General features: G+C 35.5%; 1 protein-coding gene across 23 annotated transcripts in view; it reads right to left on the bottom strand.

The window, feature by feature from the left end:
- The window catches only part of NRXN1 (neurexin 1), a 1,116,259-nt gene that overhangs the window by 166,510 nt on the left and 930,502 nt on the right, over nt 1-19,247 (bottom strand). For all 23 annotated transcript variants that reach the window (XM_036873338.1, XM_036873339.1, XM_036873343.1 and 20 more), the window contains one exon: nt 9,014-9,185. In XM_036873338.1, the coding sequence (XP_036729233.1) occupies nt 9,014-9,185 (172 nt within the window). The remainder of the gene's footprint in view (nt 1-9,013; nt 9,186-19,247) is intronic.

The following is a 19,247-nucleotide window of genomic DNA, read 5'->3' as shown; positions in this document are numbered from 1 at the left end:
GTGGTGAAGTTGAGTAATTGTGACAAAGATCATGTGGCCCGCAAAAGCCAGATATTTACTACCTGGCTTTTTACAGTAAAAGTCTGTCAATCCTCGCCCTAGATGGATTTTTTTTTTAAATTGAGAACTTTGGATAGTGCCAAAAATGCCTTTGTTTGTCACATTTGAGGTAGTTCATTCATAATACAGAACCGTAAATATATATTTTCCTAACTTAATTAGTTATAACATTTTTTATGTTAAGGATCTATTTTTCATGGAAAGGAAGGAGTGGGTTGTCAGTGATCTCCTGGAATGAATTAAGTACATATATAAGAGAATCAACTATAGAGATTAAGAATGTGATGGGGAGAAAAAGGTGAAAAATTATCTAGTACAGAGAGAAAAAGAGATAAACTACCCTTCTTCATGAGTTCTAAAGTTTCCTCTATACATGCAAAGGGCTTTATTACCTTGCCCTCATAATAATAAAAAGTAATCCTTTCCAAAGGTGTCAGATTAATAGTCATTTTTGTCTTGACTGCATTGGACACTGTTATTTCACCATCACACTTCAGAATCCTCAGATGACTTACCAATGGATCTATGCAAATGAGACCCTCAAATCACGCACTTTGATTTTAAGGATATTTATTATGCAATGCACCAATGTTAGAATTATAGCAAGCACAGTATCAGTGGTCAAAATCCATTTGTTGGAAGGATTATGACGTTCTTGTAATCATATTTGAGAGAACAATTTTTCTAAATTGGTAGTACAAAAGTTGGGCTTGTTCTGTTAAAGAAAAAGAATTTTATCTGAACTAGCAGAGGCTACATCCAGGGCAACATCAGTGGTTAGAAAGTTATTATTATTAGAAGGTTAATAAAGGGCAGTTACATTTCATTGGAAGCTTGCTTCATTCGGGTAGGAGGAGGTTCCTCCTCATATGTTCATTAAATAGACTTTATTTTTTCCTCTGAATTCTAGACCTCCTTAAGATCACCCAGAGCAGAGGTTCTGCATTCTAATTCAGAGGTTAATGGGCCATAAGGATGTTGAGGCACAACCCCTAAAAATGATATGCATCACTGAGTGTACATGCAGATATCTATGTATTTTTCTAAAGATAAGATGCCCTATTTATCAGATTCTTATAGAGGCAGAGATTCAAAGGAAGTTAAGAAAAATTGATCTAGATTAATCTAAAACTGCAGATAGTTACCTAATTTTTGTACTTCATATAGAACTTCAACATTAGTGTATGAAATTTTTACCTTTTTGCTATTCTGCTACCCCTTGAACAAACTGTCATTGTTTACTAGGAAAAAAATGACATTTAATACCAACTAATTCCTGAGCTAACAAAATAAGAAAAGTGGGTAGACAGCAGACAAAGGGAAATAGTATGAAGAGTACGAGCCTTACTCATAGGTGGTATACAAATGCTCACATTAAGGGTTGAGAGGAAAAAAAGCAAATAGTAGAATTTTAAAAAACTGTTTAATCATACGCAAAAATACTAGTTGTTATCAGTATTTATCATAAAAATATATAAATATTCCTGGACAATTTAATAAAACCTCTTGATAAAATAGGGATCAGAGTGTTTGAGAAAAAATTAAAAGAAGGGCCCATCATTAAGTTGGGAACACGGCTGATCTCCCATTGAACTCAGGTAATTATACACTATGTTACAATAAAGATACTTTTGGATAATAATCAAATTATAAAAGCACTGTCACAAAACTATAAATCTCTTCAAAATCAACCAAACACCTGCAAGTTTCCTGAAAGCCTAATATCCTTAAAAATGTAATTTCTCTGACTTTTAGCCTTTACCTATTTCTGAAAACCTATTTCTATCTCAACTTCTAAAAACTAAATTTTCATTTATAGTGGCAACTATTTTTTTTGTATCTGACATAAGTGATTCATTGTTTTTAACTAGTAGGTAGATTCATTATCCTGATCAGTACTTTTGAAGAAGAGTCCTTGAACCCAATTCCTCAGTCAACATTTTTGGCTACCTTTACTTAAAATTTATGATAATGCCATTCTCTGTTTAACCCAAGTATTTTTCAGGAGTGAAATCAACGCCTCCCTTTATTATGATAAGAATTTAAATCTCTAAACAAATTGTAATTTGGAAACAATGACGGGGAACAAGAAGATAAAGGGGGAATCTTCTGGAAACCATGAAGAAGGGCTGCCATTTATATATATTTATATTATCTATGTTTGCCAGACTGTGTAGTCTAAATGATGCCCATCAAACCATGAGAGAACCTTTCTCTTTCTTTTATCAGAAAATTAAAATTCCTAATATGATTATGTTACAGTAACTGTAAGAACGCTTTGATATTAAAAAAGAAAAAAATACAGGTCACTGAGAATATATAAGAACAAGTGAGAAGTCTGAGAATATATCATTTCTTTCCATCTCCTTGGATACAATTTCTCTGAAGCTAAGCATTTTAGGTGGATGTATTTAATATACTGCTCAATAAAAAGTTCATTATGCTTCATCATTAAGAAAAGCCCCCAAAGTCTCAGAAAAACTGAACACTGTGAAAGAAGATAATTAAAATGGAAAAAGTCAGAGTTTTAGTCACTAATTTTAATACAGCTATAGTATTTGAAGTTTCATATTTCTCATAGTATGAAGCTTTACTTTGGATAATTTGGATTAGTAAACAGTTAACTATATCAAATAGAAAGCCAAACATTTATATATTCCCATAAATATTTATCCATGCACCTATGTATGTTTTGGCTAAAAAACATGAGCAAAAGACAATGCTTTGACATTGAAGTTAAATGAGGAAATGGGATTTATTCAACAATTATTTATTAAGTACTCTATTATGTGCCAAGTCCTGATAATCATGTCTTCTGTTGGAGCCTACCCCAAACTTGTAGTTTATTTAAAGAATGATTCACATCTTCTGTATGGTTTATCAGTTTCCATAAGTGAGTTAGATTTTCACTGCCTTACTTTGTAGGAGGGAAACAAAATTCAGTCACACTCTTCCCATATCTCTACATTTAACCAAGACAGGGGCAAGTCGTCTATTAAGATACAGTTTTTCTCCTGAATAATACTTAAGAATTCTTATACTTGAATCCTCTAATGAACCATTCCTCTTCTAGCTACTGAAATCAACTAAGTTTCAAGTGATGTCACCGAGAAATAAATATAAATTAGTAAATATATAAAGTTTGAAATCATGTCAACCTAAAGGTTGACTGCTGCAGGAAGAGTAAAACAGTATGATTCATAATGGTTTCCTTAATTTGCTAATTAAGTTTTTAAAATGAGGTTAAAAAAGAATCAGTGCCTACTAATAAGTAATACTATTCAAAAATTTAGTGATAACAAAAAACTGTGGTTTTTGTAAGAAACTTATTTTTATTCCATGTGTTACTATTTTTTAACACTCATACGATAGTTTTGTGTGTATGTGTGTCTGTGTGAGTCAGTAGAAGCAGTAGGCTGTGACATGGGCTAATATAGACAGTTATGCCTGATCATGTAAATCATAATGTTTAGTTATGAAGGATATACCTTGCTATGCTGAAGGATACATCTAATGATCTCTCTTCTGTTTGGTTTTTGTCTCCCAGACAGTATAAAGGAAAGCACACAGAGCCAGTAGATAGGAGTTTCCAAGTGTAGTTTCGGCTCTGCCACTAACTAGCATAGTGATCCTGATCAAATCCATTAGCCTCTCTAAGATTCCATTTTATTGTCTGAAAAGTGAAGGAGCTGGAAGAGAAGATCTTCGAAGTTCCTTACCTCCTTCAAGTTCTATGATTATAAATGAGGTAGATTTTCTCAATTATATCATCCACATAGTAAAAATTCAGTTAAAAAGAAATAAAAATATGAAAATCCTCAAACCAATGGATACTTTAGTACCATATAGGAAACTTTCAATGATGGAGTGGCTTAAATACATAATAATTAATGACTCGAGCTAAAAATCAATCAATCAATTAATCTAAACTAAGTGTGTAGAATTTAAAGGGAAATCATCAATATGACTTTCCCTGAGCCCTGAAATATTTGAAGCCTTTGAAGATGAAAACAAAGTCAAGATTTAGAGATAATCCCCATAAGATCTTTGAGCCAAATTGAATGGTCATGCAAAAAGCATTTACACCCTCTCCATGAAGTCTTTCCTTGAGTTATTCCTCTTTCTTTCAAATCTTCCGTCCCTAAACTATCTGCTTTGTTACAACACTCCAGATCACCATTTTCTCTTTTCTTTAAACTCTAGTAGCAACTAAACCCTGTACTACTAACTTTGAAGCTAATCCGTTTTATGTGACATTGGTAGGTCTTCAAAATCCTTCTTTGCCTACCAAATAGACTAAACTCTTAGTAAACAGCAACTATATCTCTGACTTCTCTACTTATTCCTATCACAGGTTTCCATTTCATTGTTACCTAATGCAGTCTAGTGGCCACACTGCAGCATCAAAACATTGAATAATCAATGGTTACACTGAGAGAGAGAGAGGGGGGAACTAAAAAGTAGAAATGACTCTCCTTTTACTCAGTTGTTCACTAGGTCTTCTAATGTATTCTGTATTCAATCTCTTTATTTTCTCACACCCTCACACCTTACCTTAGGCCTTTATCTTTTGATACCTGGGCTTTTTAATAGCTTCCTAATTATTTTCTGTCTCTACCTCTTCCTGCTAATCCCATTAAAATGTAATCTAGCCTTTCAAGACCCAAACCAAATTTCCTATATTTTTTGTAGTCTTGCTAGACCACTCACTCCAAAATGGCTTGTTTTTCTTGGAACCAATTTTCCCTTTTCATTTTTCTTATTCAGAAATTAGCAGGGCTTCCCTGGGGGCACAGTGGTTGAGAATCTGCCTGCGAATGCAGGGGACACGGGTTTGAGCCCTGGTCTGGGAAGATCCTACATGCCGCGGAGCAACTAGGCCCGTGTGCCACAACTACTGAGCCTGCACGTCTGGAGCCTGTGCTCCTCAACAAGAGAGGCTGCGATAATGAGAGGCCCGCGCACCGCGATGAAGAGTGGCCCCCACTTGCCGCAACTAGAGAAAGCTCTTGCACAGAAACGAAGACCCAACACAGCCATAAATAAATTAAAAAAAAAAAAAAAAGAAATTAGCTGAATATGATATGATAACACTTGTATTTTCCCACATAGTATATTTTTAATCTTGAACATTTTTTACGTATCTCTGTAACCAGATGGTAAGCCTAGGAAGTTCCTTTAATATAGTATACATTTGTTGCTTTGATGTATTAACTTGACAGGAATAAAATGGATATTTGACCTTGTACAGAATAAATAACATCTTTTTGGCATTCTGTGGTAGACAAATGAATTCAATGGTTTATCCTCGAAGGTAACTGTGGTTTATCTGGAGAAATCTTTAGTCTGGGCTAGTAAAATAATGTTAGGTTTTGTGGATTAACATCATGAGAAGACGAAGTCTATGTTTGTTGAGAGAGAAAATTTTGCTAACTGTAATTAGGAACAAATCAGGGATTAATGATGCATTACATTCTAGAGCTTTAACTGATAAGCACCAAGAACTGGCTTTCTTGACTTTAAATGGTTTGCAAAATATTATTTCTATACTTTGCTCCATGCACAGAAAATGCACAGAAAATAATGAAAACTGGGTCTTCTATTCAGAAAATTCAATATTTATTCTAACATGTGAATTGTTGAGTTATGAGAATATTTCATACACTCCAAAAGAGCATAAAATCTACCTCTACTAATTAGTTTCTCTATGAAAGCCTTCCAGACAATTATAGGCTAATACCACTGGTCAATGCTTTAGGTACTTTTCATTAAAGGTACAGTGTTGCTACCAGATGAATTGCTTCATATAAAAGCACTTACCACAAAGTCCTATAATGGAAGGTTAAGTGCTATACTTAATTACTAATTTCAACCCCTATTACCTATATTTTGCAGTGCAGGCACTTAAAAAGGAACCAAATATAGTCTGTTGGTTTCCACTTCTCTGATTACAGGATTTAGTGGTAAAAGCATTAGTCCGTCTGATTTTCTAATGAATAATAACCAAAAAACAAACAAAAAAAACTTTTAAAATAAAAATATTCATACCACAAACCAATATAAAAGAGATATGCTAGACATTTCTGTTGAGCTCATACATAAGATCACTTTGTTCTAAAAACTTTAATCTAGATGACACATACTTGTAAATTTGTATTCAGTCTTATGGCATTGTTGCAGATGAAGCTCTGAGAGAAAAAGGTATTTGAAATTTTCATGGCTTATTTCCTACCTCAACATCATGCTGAAATGCACACAGAGCAGATGATTAATAAAATGCTTGGTGACAACCATGGTGACTCCCCTGAGTTCTTTACATATTGACTGTTAACTTTTTATATGTATATATCGAAATTCCTCACAGCTGCTCTAATTTTCTCAAGGGCAGATTCTGTGTTTTACCCTTGCTTGCATCCTTCAGAACAACTGCAACTTTGCTCACTTTTGATTTATTAATAACATCTAAAATACTTTTTGGTGAAAGGACACTTAGAATCTTTGACTAAATATAAAAGGTGGCAGCTAAATTGAGTATTACTAAAGAGTCGTTCCTTAATTATCATGATTTTGCCAGCTTCTGATTTTTAAATATATTTTATATTGTTTCGTATACTGAGCATCCATTTAATTGGTACATAAGACATCATATGTGTTAAACAACTATTAGTCTAGAAAAAAATACAGAAATATTTGTTGACTTAGTTAATTAACACTGCTCCAATCTCAGCTACTGATATTCAAATTGGACATTAGCATACCACAAAAAGACAGGGATCATGTCTTTTTTGGACTATGCCTAGAATATAGTGTCTGGTATGTGCACAATTAAAGGGTTGTTAGTCAGATAAAATATATTAAAATAGTGAGGTATAGAAATTTTTAAAAACATAAAATATTTATCCAAGCGCATTAGTGCATTAGAAAACGAGGTTCTGATTATCTATGCTTGGGAAATGCATACTATATTTCTCTTTTAGAGATTCATTATGGTATTAATATAACAAAGTACAAGTATAGATATTTTTAACTTAGTTAACGCAGAATTTCCCAAACTAACTTGAGAGTGGGACTTCCTCTCTCCTCTCATAAGTCACCATTAACATTCTCTAGAATAGGGCTCTTAAAGATACTAGTTTGGAAGTATGATAACAGTGAAAAGTTACTAAACTAAGATAATTTTAAAGAATTAACTGGTGAAACAAAGCTAGGCTTCAAGAGGCAACTGCCACACTGTAATAGTAACAGGATTTATCATTTTACATGGTCAGGTTCACTGTTCACGGATGACAACATTCCAGGAGCAGAGTCTAGATCTTATCCTACTTTATATCTTCAGTGGTGTCCAGTGCAATGACTTCCTCTCAGTAAATAGGTATTGATTAATCTGGATTTTAGGAAATTCACCAGTTTACGTTTCTGTTGTTTCACTAAGGCTGCAGTTATCATAAAAATTACATTTCTACTAGGATTCAGTACATGCAATGAGGGATTAGCAGGGGCTATGTAGCACTGCATACATATTTAAGTTACTTTCCTTCCAGATCTTCCATTCCTTAGTCTTATTAAAGTTGCTAACAGAAGGTGTGCATTCTTGCAGTTGTAGTTTAAAACCGGGATAATTCCAAGGACATCAATTCAGCAAATATTTATTGAGTGTCTACTATTTGCCAGTATTATAAAAGGCACTGGGCATATTATTAATGTGCTTGCTTCTGAATTTTGTCATAGAGCAGGGTTTTTTTTTTATTACATTTAATTCAGCAAATATTTGTAAAGCACCAGATTTATAGAATAGGTTTGAAATGTGGCTTGAAGATGTAGATGCTGTAAATTATGAAAGGTCCAAAAGGGTATCACAGACATTTCATTCCATAATTGTGCATACGTAGTACTAAAAAAAATTGATCTTTATTTAGTAAGTCAGTTACTTCCTCGAATTGTTTCTTTCAAGAAACAAATACTGTAATAGAGAAATTTATATATAAATTTTGGTAATCATTTTTATTGTGCAAAATAAAAATTTCTTTTTATAATCTTTCTTTATACTAATCTTTCTTTATCTTTATATACACAGATAAATGAGACTGATGTTTTTAGTAACCTCTTTTGTACTAAAATATGGAAAGGATAATAATTTCAGTAAAATACCTTTGGACTTTTAATTTGGATTTTACTTTAAAATAGCATTTTAAAAATTGAGAATATATGCAATCACAAGTAACACTGGTTTAAGTTTCTAATCTACTGCCTTTGTTTCAATAACAGTACTGACAAAACTCATTAATTATGAACAAGATAATTTTTATTTTATCAGTAATAGCTTGACATACATTTTATAGACTTGAAATGACTAATACTACCAGTGTCACAGAATCTTTGCGAAACCCCATGGTTATATGACAGTGAAAACAAATTTCATTTACTTACATGTTCTTATAACTGCTGTTTTATGGTACTATATATAGTTCCTTTACTATTTCTCTGTTTGTCCCATGGTCCTCCTGCAGCTTTCATGAGTTTCAGCTATGTACCACCATCAAAGGAACTCTCGTCCTATTTTCTTTCACAGAAAAGTGGTATGATATTCCCTCTCTTAGGTTTAAATTTTAACTTTGTTACTTTTGACAAAGCCTTTCCTTTGTTCAAATGCAAGGATCCAGTTAAAAAAGAGCTTTGACATGTTGTGCCTTTTATGTGTGCATTTTTTTGGTTTCACTGATGTCCCGAATTTTGCAAACGATAATGTGTGCCTTCAAGTTCTCCTATAAAATGCCATTTGTACACTGTATCAAGAACAGTTTAGGACAGCATTACATTCACATGACTCTAAAATCTGATAAATACTTGATGGCTTCTCAGAAAACCCACAGTTGGGTGAAACGGACGAAAACAATGCTTCGTTTTCCAGTTTGTTTTTCATAAAATCTTCCCCGATACACATTCACTGGCTTACCTGCAGGGTAGCGCTCAATCACTGGCCAGCTATCCACCTGTAACGTGGCATTGCCACCACTCCTCGTGAAACGGACTACATGGTATTTCCCATCGTTAATGATTGCATTGGACTCTTCGATGGCGATGTCATCTGTCCCAACATTAAATTTAACTCCGATTTTTCCTTGATGCTGGAAGGGAGGAGGGGAGTAAAAAGAGTTGTATGAAGTTGTGCTGATTCATCATCATTTAATAAGAATTACATACAGGGTATTGCTCAAAAACATGCTTCAGAACAACAGCTGCTTTCCTCCGATTTTACTTCTGAAAAGCTCCGGCAAGGTTCTTGACATTTGGATAAATCTGAAGCATCTCTTTCATGGATAATTGATATTCCAAAAGACACGCTTTCAAGAGAATTGAGCTGCCTTCTTCCCAGAGGTTGCCACAGACAAGGTGCACAGCTGCCTGTGTTAAAGGATATACTTTCATGTTAACATAGCTCCTTTAATCCATGCCTTCCATTTCACAAGAAAAATGAGGCTTGAAATTCTCCCTTTTAATAACTGGTGAAATCAGAGCAATGAAGTCTATTTCTAAATACAAAGTGGACAAAAGCTCACAAAATACAAAATCACTCTACAGGGTATGGGCACACAGACAGGCATTTAATGAGTACAATCATTATTCCCACACACAAAAACCATCATATGCTAAGAGTCTGAAATTCACTGAATTTCTTTATTTTGCAAATGATGAAACTATGACACAGGAAGGTGCAATGAGTTGTTCAAGGTCATATAACTAAATAGAGGGGTGCTAGAGTTAGAATTCAGTTCCCTCATTCTTCATTTATACCTAAGCTAAGATGAAGTTAAGATATGGGTATCTAAAAGTGACTACCTCTCTGAATTATGCAAAGCAACATTCTAAGTGCAAAGTTTGTGGCTGTTAACTTTATAATTTCATAATACAAGGCAGCAAAGAGAAACATGTGCTTATGTCCTCTGTCTCTGAGAGAAACCTTCTCTAACAGCAGGGCTGTCAACTCTACCATGAGTTCAGTTGATTTTTAAAGCATGTGGATTTGCCCTTAATCAGTAGCACAGAATACTTGCAGTGTGGGCCCTTGTCAGAGTACATAACCTCAAACTGTCTGCAGCTCACCTTTTATCAAACCTCAGTTGAGAGGAACGACATGGGGGAAAAGGGATGCAAAGGACATATAGTCCATCCATTGCTGCAGAAATTTAAAATCAGAATTTCAGAAACCAGAAGATTTGGACCACATCCTCTTGACCTCTTGCTGGATTCTCATCATTGAACTAAGCAGCAAGAGCATGGCATCAGTTTACACTGAGGGTTATTGCAAAAAAAAAAAATTTTGTATAACACTGCATTAATTGAAGGGAAGTATTTGAAGATGTTGTTTGGGACACTGGTCATTGCCATTGTCTCCTTCTATAGTTCTTATTCCTGGTTCTTGGTGTCCATAAAAGATCTCTTTCTTATAATAGGTTAGTATGGTTTTTCTTTTTTTGTGTTTTGATTTGTTTTGGGCTTGATGAACAATATGACTTAAAAATCACATTTCCTTTCTGACATTGGTTATTAGGAAACTCAGAGTCAAAGTGAGTAGGGAAATTTTACAAGCTGCACAGACCCCTGCTATACTGTTTTCCCCTGGGCTTATTTTTATTTTCTACCATATTTCTCAAGATCCTTATTTTTAAATATATGCCATTGTAAGGCATTTCGGTTTTTGGCAGATTGATTCAGATGATAACTAAACAACAGGATTCCAATAAACACTAACCTTTTATCCAAGGGCCTATAAAGACATCTTTAGACATCTTTTTAGCATAGGTCTTTGGTGCAAACACTCATTGTTTTTTCATTTTGGTAGAATTCCTATTTGCTCATTTTCAGTAAAATATTTAACATGGCATATTTATATTTTAACACGTATGTGATATAACTCCATAGGAAATTTTTTAAGAATATTATTTAAGAGGCTTATTATCTTTATTTAAACAATACTTCTATAGTGTTCTAAGCACTTTACAAATACTAACTCTGGTATTTCTCCTAACAGCCCCAGGAAAGAGGTACTATTTTATCTGCATTTGACAGATGAGGAAACTGAAGCACAGAGTGACTAAGTAACTTGGCTAAGGTCACGCAGCTAGAAAGAGACAAGCTGTGATTCAAACCCAGGCAGTCGGGCTCCAGAGGTTGAGCTCCCACTCATTACACTAGGCTGAATTTTAGGAATATTGGGTCATCTTCTAGCTGCAGTTAACAGATTTGGTAAATCTGGTTGTTCTTTGTTACCTGTTTTATCTTTCTGGCTAGAGTAGGAGCACCATGGAGCCTCTTACTATGCTTTGCAGATTGTATGTATCAATCAATGCGTGCTTAAAATAATTTTATAGAGGATAGTAAGCAACTGATATGTGGACATGATAGGATGTTAAAATGGACTCTTTTTGTCTCAGTTTCAGCTGCAATCCTGAGATACCAATAAGTAAAAAGCAAACAAACAAACAAACACAGATTTCTACTTCCATTTTACAAAATGAGGTACAAGATTGCCTAAGCCAGACTTGCAAAGAAGAGCACTGAAAACTGCTTTTGAGACCCTGAATTAATTACCTGTTTGCAGCCCATTAAAGAGGCAAGAAAGACCAAGAAGCGATTGATAATTAGAAGAGGATTTTTAAATGTGATGTGATTTGCATGTGCCTCCAAGGTAGAAGGTTACTTTTCCCTTATCTTAGGGGTGCACGGGAAAGGGACTTTAATGGAACATCTTAGAAAGTTTGATACTTGTCTCCTGGAACTTGGGGCAGTCGTTGGGGTAATCAGCAACCCCAGTTGCCCTTGCCTGGGATTTGACGCTTGCCTGACAAATCTTCAAGGGGAGAGACTGTGACTGCTAATGCTCTGATGGCAGAGCAAGAAGTTATTACTGCACCAGGGCTCACCTGTACATTAGTTTGTTAGAAGGAACATGTGAGCATTATACATGGACCACGGGTTAGAGAGCAGCACTGAATTGTGTTGTATTCTATCCAAGAGGTCCCCTGGGGAGAGAGGTGGTGAGTAGTTAAGACAACTCAAGAGAAAGAACCTGGAGTTGCAGTGATGGGTGCCCAGGGACTGAGGCGGAAATCCTAAATGACCATCTGAAGGATGTGGTTAAGAGAACTAAAAAAAAAAACCCACCAAAATGCCCCCCAACAGTGCCCCTCAGTGTCAATCTTAAGCATGGGCTAAGCATAGCTAGACAGTTACTATTGTATTAGCCAAGTAAGATCATTTCTGCCCCTTATCTCCTCTTCCTTCTCCTGCTTCATCCCTGGAGGAGTCAAGGAGGAAGAAGAGTAAACATCGTGTAAAGAAGAGGAGAAACAACCCTGCTCCCTCACCCAGTGCAAGTGGCAGCTCTAAGGCAGCCCAAGCAGGGGTAAAGGGATAAGGGATTGGCTTTAACTGAAATTGTATTTATTATTACAAAGGAGTAAGCTGAAATTACTTATGTCTAAACATGAACAGATGATTTTTTTTATTATCTAAAAATGACCAAGGTAGTGTTGAGACATTTCCTAGACTTCACTGGGGTCAGGAAGAAATATTCGACAGAACAGGTTTAAATTCCTGTTGCAACCTAGGAATCAGCTCTTTCACCATAACAAGTACATGGAGATATTTGTTACTCTAGAGCTGATTGTTTTACTGTCTCTTCTATTATAGTCATGCATCATATCCCAGGATAGATGGAAAGAAATTCTTCAAGTTTCCTACTTGTTCTGATAGGAAGGCTATAGCAGGCTATTTTCATCAGAGTTCTAATCAGTAAGGAGATTCAAATTCTGTGAATAGACGCATTACAATGCTAAAGATACAAAGTGCACCAAACTCTGAAAAAGAGTCTTTTACCTTATCCATAAATGTTTCTGCAACATGAAATGCAAAATGCTTATTTTCTAGGGTAAATGCCCAGATTTCTCAGGGATTCATTTCTTGCAACATAGTAAAATAAACTATTAAGAAACAGTGAGAATTGCTGATACTTGGAAAGCTTCTGACTTTTAAATGATGCCCATCTTTCCCTGCATATGTTGATTCTTCAACTTCCAACATCTTTAACATCTCATGGATTCCAACTCCAGAGACAGCTAGACCAGAACTGAATACCACCAAAGTAGGTTCAAACAATAGACTGTACCCTAACTCAGACATTATTTACCCCACCCCATGTTGCATCAAGTCCTTGAAAAACAACTTAAGCATAAATAATAGCCAATGGGCCAATTTTTTCCCCTAAAAACAAATAAATTAAAAAGGCATATAAACTATAAAATATTAATATCAAGCATGTTTAGAGGACCAATATTTACAATTCCATTCAGAAAGTGTAAATATTCTCAAAACACATCCCTCCCATATTGACAGGATAGCAAGTCATTTCAATTATATAAACAAAACTTGCTAAACTTTCTTGCCAATAGATAATTACAATTTAAAAAAATTCATTTCAAATTCTTATTCTCTGGGATTAAATGTGATTGTCCCTGGCAAATTCTCATGACATTGCATTAGCAAAACCAGCAGTAATTTCACTGGACATGTACTGATTTTTCAACTTTGTGTCTTCCTTGAAATAGATAACTGGCTCACACCATAATTTCAAAAATCTATTATGAGAATATCAGTAACGAGGCATTTATAATTTAATGAAGTCTTTCCATGGATTCATTAAATAAATAGTGACAAAGGTAATTACTGATTTTTTCACAAAAGCTCATTTCGGAATAAGGATTATATTATTAGACCAAGTTAAAAGGAAAAATGAAAGATGACATCGGAAAGGAACTTGAAAGTTTTAGCAAGTGACACCATAGTTAATGCATCTCTTAATTCCATCTGCAATCACATATTCATTGGAAAAATATTTGTTTTAACAAAGATCAAGATTTAATGGTATACTCAGTATCTTGGGCATACTTCAAGCAGGATGTTTGTGTGTTATAGATGCAGATATATTTCAATCTATATGCATTCGAAACAGATAAAACAGAATACACATATATAAAGCTTTAGCTTCTGTATGGCATACACATATGTCCACTGCTTCTTTTCCCCTACTCTGGGGTTGTTATGAAGAAGCGTTTGGCTCAACTATGTCCAGGAAAACAGTAAAAAGTGAAAAATTGTCTTCTTTTTTCTGTTGTTCATTTATTTATCATACTCTTAGAGTATCACTAAGCAAGTGAACAAGTGCGCAACCCAGGATGGCATGTAGATTAGCAAGGAGGTTTGTTTATGGTCTATAAGCTTCTTTTGTGCAACACAATACAGTTCTATACTCCAGGGCCCCCCTTTACAGAAAACTTGATGATGTCTTCAAATGCACTCAATGCTCGCGCTCATTTCCGAGTGCAGAACAACTCCCATGGTCCAAGTCTACATTGTCAACTGAAGTCGGAGTCAGGCTGAGTGTTATGTTTTGCCCTTCCAGAGACTAACCCTCACCAAGGAACAGAGGTTTTAAGGCTGAAGGGGACTCTGGGGCCTATAGTCACTGTTTCCGGGAGTAAGTGACACTGCAGAGGACGAGAGTCAGAGAGCCGCCTGTTCTCTCACCTCAAAACAAACACCCTGATTCAGATCATTGCTAATTTAACCCCAAAACATTTCCAAATGAATGACTTAGGGGTCCTACTGGCTGGTAGAGATTGTGTTTACCAATCTAGATGGGCCATAATGTCAAGAAGTGGTTTGGGTCCAGTTATTTTAACCTGGCACTGAGCTGGAAACGCAACCTCTCCCCCCAAAAGAAACCCCACACCATTTCAAAAACAAGAGGTTACCGCTCCCGTCTTCCATGTTCCCTACTGATTTATACTTTTACTGATTTTATTCATTCAGCTAATAAATAAAATTTGAATAATATGAACTCTGCATTTGCTAAGTGTGTAGACAATACAAACATGCAAAGTGTGTTCTCTGCCCTTCAGGAAGGTTTCAATCAAATTGAGAAGATAAATCATGCATGCAAATATTCACACCCACAAAAGAGTTAAGGGATTGGCAGGCAGGAGCAGAGCAGCACTGTTGGGGAGGGTTCCAAAGGTTCTCAGGGAGCCTCCGACTGTGTGGCCAGCGTTTGGACAGCTGTAATACAGCCAGTGGATCCCAAAGATACCCAGGGACATAGAAGATATATTCCCTCTGTCCCCCGTCTCTCTTTCTAGGCCCTACATACCAGAGGGCTCACCGGGTACCAGGCACTGAAAAACATACCAGGTATCTACCTGAAACTCCCAGCTGACCTAAAAGTTAAGTGCTACTTTCCCCATCTGCTCAGAGAGTTTAAATAATGTGCCCCGACTCATATAGCTAATAAATATCAGTACTGGAACCTCACCAAGTTGGAGGGACTTTGTAAAAAAGAATGTCTTCGTGTCCATGTTCCAGAAGATCTTGAAACCAAGGCATGCTCAGAGAATGGAGTTAAGAGTAGGGCTACTGAAAAGTACACCTTTCTTTTTAACTGATTACATTTCATAGCGCCACACAATAAGGAACCAGAAGTGGCTGAGATCTAGGGTGATACCACCTTAGAAAGATCTTCTTTAGGGTCATACATTCTAAGAAAATAGTATTTTCATTTTCTCATCAAATCTTCATTAAGGATAGTATACCTTTCTTATTATATCCCCATTCTTTGGAATGCTATAGCTCCTCTGATTCCATGAAACTATATCCTGACAATGATATCACTCTCCTGGAGGCTGCATACATCACTCATCTCTTCGTCCTCAGACTGTCTAATAAAACTCTGTAAGCTCACGACAGTCCTCCCTCACACCCTGTTTTAGGTGTTAGTTTTTATGTACCTGTTTTAACTCCTCAACCATATTAGAAAGAGCTTGAGGGTAAGAAACAAGACTGACTTATTCCTTATTATATCCTTCACAGTACTTTGTGGACTACCTCTACATTTGTAATTTTCCAAAACTCTTTTGCATACACATTCTTTTTTTAGTTGAAATCTAATTCACCTATCATAAACTTTGCCCTTTTAAAGTATACGCTTAAGTGGTTTTAGAACATTCATGAGGTTCTGCAACCATCACCACTATTTAATTCCAGAATGTTTTCATCACGATGCAATTTTCTTTTGATGAGATAATGCATATAAAGTTCTTAACACACTTAATGGCCACTCAGCACCTGTGAGCTCTATTATTATTTTTTTTTGAATTTTATTTTATCTATTTTTTTATACAGCAGGTTCTTATTAGTCATCAATTTTATACACATCAGTGTATACATGTCAATCCCAATCTCCCAATTCATCACACCACTACCACCACCCCTGCTGCTTTCCCCCCTTGGTGTCCATAAGTTTGTTCTCTACGTCTGTGTCTCAATTTCTGCCCTGCAAACTGGTTCATCTGTACCATTTTTCTAGGTTCCACATATATGCATTACTATACGATATTTGCTTTTCTCTTTCTGACTTACTTCACTCTGTATGACAGTCTCTACATTCATCTATGTCTCTACAAATGACCCCATTTCGTTCCTTTTTATGGCTGAGTAATATTCCATTGTATATATGTACCACTTCTTCTTTATCCATTTGTCTGTCGAAAGGCATTTAGGTTGCTTCCATGACCTGGCTATTGTAAATAGTGCTGCAATGAACATTGGGGTGCATGTGTCTTTTTGAATTATGGTTTTCTCTGGGTTTATGCCCAGTAGTGGGATTGTTGGGTCATATGGTAATTCTAGTTTTATTTTTTTAAGGAACCTCCATACTGTTCTCCATAGTGGCTGTATCAATTTACATTCCCACCAACAGTGCAAGAGGGTTCCCTTTTCTCCACACCCTCTCCAGCATTTGTTATTTGTAGATTTTCTGATAATACCCATTCTAACTGGTGTGAGGTGATACCTCACTGTAGTTTTGATTTGCATTTCTCTAATAATTAGTGATGTTGAGCAGCTTTTCATGTGCTTCTTAGCCATCTGTATGTCTTCTTTGGAGAAATGTCTATTTAGATCTTCTGCCCATTTTCGGATTGGGTTGATGGTTTTTTTTAATATTCAGCGGCATGAGCTGTTTATATATTTTACAGATTAATCCATTGTCCGTTGATTTGTTTGCAAATATTTCCTCCCATTCTGAGGGTTGTCTTCTAGTCTTGTTTATGGTTTCCTTAGCTGTGCAAAAGCTTTTAAGTTTCATTAGGTTCCATTTGTTTATTTCTGTTTTTATTTACATTACTCTAGGAGGGGGATCAAAAAAGATCTTGTTGTGATTTATGTCAAAGAGTGTTCTCCTATGTTCCTCTAAAGAGTTTTACAGTGTCCAGTCTTACATTTAGGTCTCTAATCCATTTTGAGTTTATTTTTGTGTATAGTGTTAGGGGGTGTTCTAATTTCATTATTTTACACGTAGCTGTCCAGTTCTCCCAGCACCACTTATTGAAGAGACCGTCTTTTCTCCATTGTATATGCTTGCCTCCTTTGTCATAGATTAGTTGACCATAGGTGTGTGGGTTTATCTCTGGGCTTTCTATCCTGTTCCATTGATCTATATTTCTGTTTCTGTGCCACTACCATTACTGTAGCTTTGTAGTATAGTCTGAAGACAGGGAGTCTGATTCCTCCAGCTCTGTTTTTTTCCTCAAGACTGCTTTGGCTATTCGGGGTCTTTTTTATCTCCATACAAATTTTAAGATTTTTTGTTCTACTTCTGTAAAAAATGCCATTGGTAATTTGATAGGGATTGCATTGAATCTGTAGATTGCATTGGGTAGTATAGTCATTTTCACAATATTGATTCTTCCAATCCAAGAACATGGTATATCTGTCCATCTGTTGGTATGATCTTTAATTTCTTTCATCAGTGTCTTATTGTTTTCTGCAGACAGGTCGTTTGTCTCCCTAGGTAGGTTTATTCCTAGTTATTGTATTATTTTTGTTACAATGGTAAATGGGAGTGTTCCCTTAATTTCTATTTCAGATTTTCCATCATTAGTGTATAGGAATGCAAGAGATTTCTGTGCATTAATTTTGTATCCTGCTACTTTACCAAATTCATTGATTAGTTCTAGTAGTTTTCTGGTGGCATCTTTAGGATTCTCTATGTATAGTATCATGTCATCTGCAAACAGTGAGAGTTTTACTTCTTCTTTTCCAATTTGTATTCCTTTTATTCTTTTTCTTCTCTGATTGCCATGGCAAGGACTTCCAAAACTATGTTGAATAATAGTGGTGAGAGTGGACATCCTTGTCTTTTTCCTGATTTTAGAGGAAAAGTTTTCAGTCTTTCACCATTGAGAATGATGTCTGCTGTGGGTTTGTACTATATGGCCTTTATTAAGTTGAGGTAGGTTCCCTCTATACCCACTTTCTGGAGAGTTTTTGTCATAAATTGGTGTTGAATTTTGTTAAAAGCTTTTCCTGCATCTATTGAGATGATCATATGGTTTTTATTCCCCAATTTGTTAATATGGTGTATCACATTGATTGATTTGCATATATTGAAGAATCCTTGCATCCCTGGGATAAATCCCACTTGATCATAGTGCATGATCCTTTTAATGTGTTGCTGGATTCTGTTTGCTAGTATTTTGTTGAGGATTTTTGCATCTATATTCATCAGTGATATTGGTCTGTAATTTTCATTTTTTATAGTACCTTTGCCTGGTTTTGGTATCAGGGTGATGGTGGCCTCATAGAATAAGTTTGGGAGTGTTCATTCCTCTGCAATTTTTTGGAAGAGTTTGAGAAGGATGGGTGTTAGCTCTTCTCTAAATGTTTGATAGACTTCACCTGTGAAGCCATCTGGTCCTGGACTTTTGTTCGTTGAAAGACTTTTAATCACAGTTTCAATGTTATTACTTGTAATTTGTCTGTTTATATTTTCTATTTCTTCCTGGTTCAGTCTTGGAAGGTTATACCTTTCTAAGAATTTGTCCATTTCTTCCAGCTTGTCCATTTTATTGGCATAGAGTTGCTTGTAGTAGTCTCTTAGGATGCTTTGTATTTCTGCGGTGTCTGTTTTAACTTCTCCTTTGTCATTTCTAATTTTATTGATTTGAGTCCTCTCCCACTTTCTCTTGATGAGTCTGGCTAATGGTTTATCAATTTTGTTTATCTTATCAAAGAACCAGCTATTAGTTTTATTGATCTTTGCTATTGTTTGCTTTCTCTTTCATTTATTTCTGCTC

Source organism: Balaenoptera musculus, chromosome 13 (assembly GCF_009873245.2).
Source record: "Balaenoptera musculus isolate JJ_BM4_2016_0621 chromosome 13, mBalMus1.pri.v3, whole genome shotgun sequence".
NCBI lineage: Eukaryota > Metazoa > Chordata > Mammalia > Artiodactyla > Balaenopteridae > Balaenoptera > Balaenoptera musculus.
This window is presented reverse-complemented; position numbering and strand designations above follow the sequence as displayed.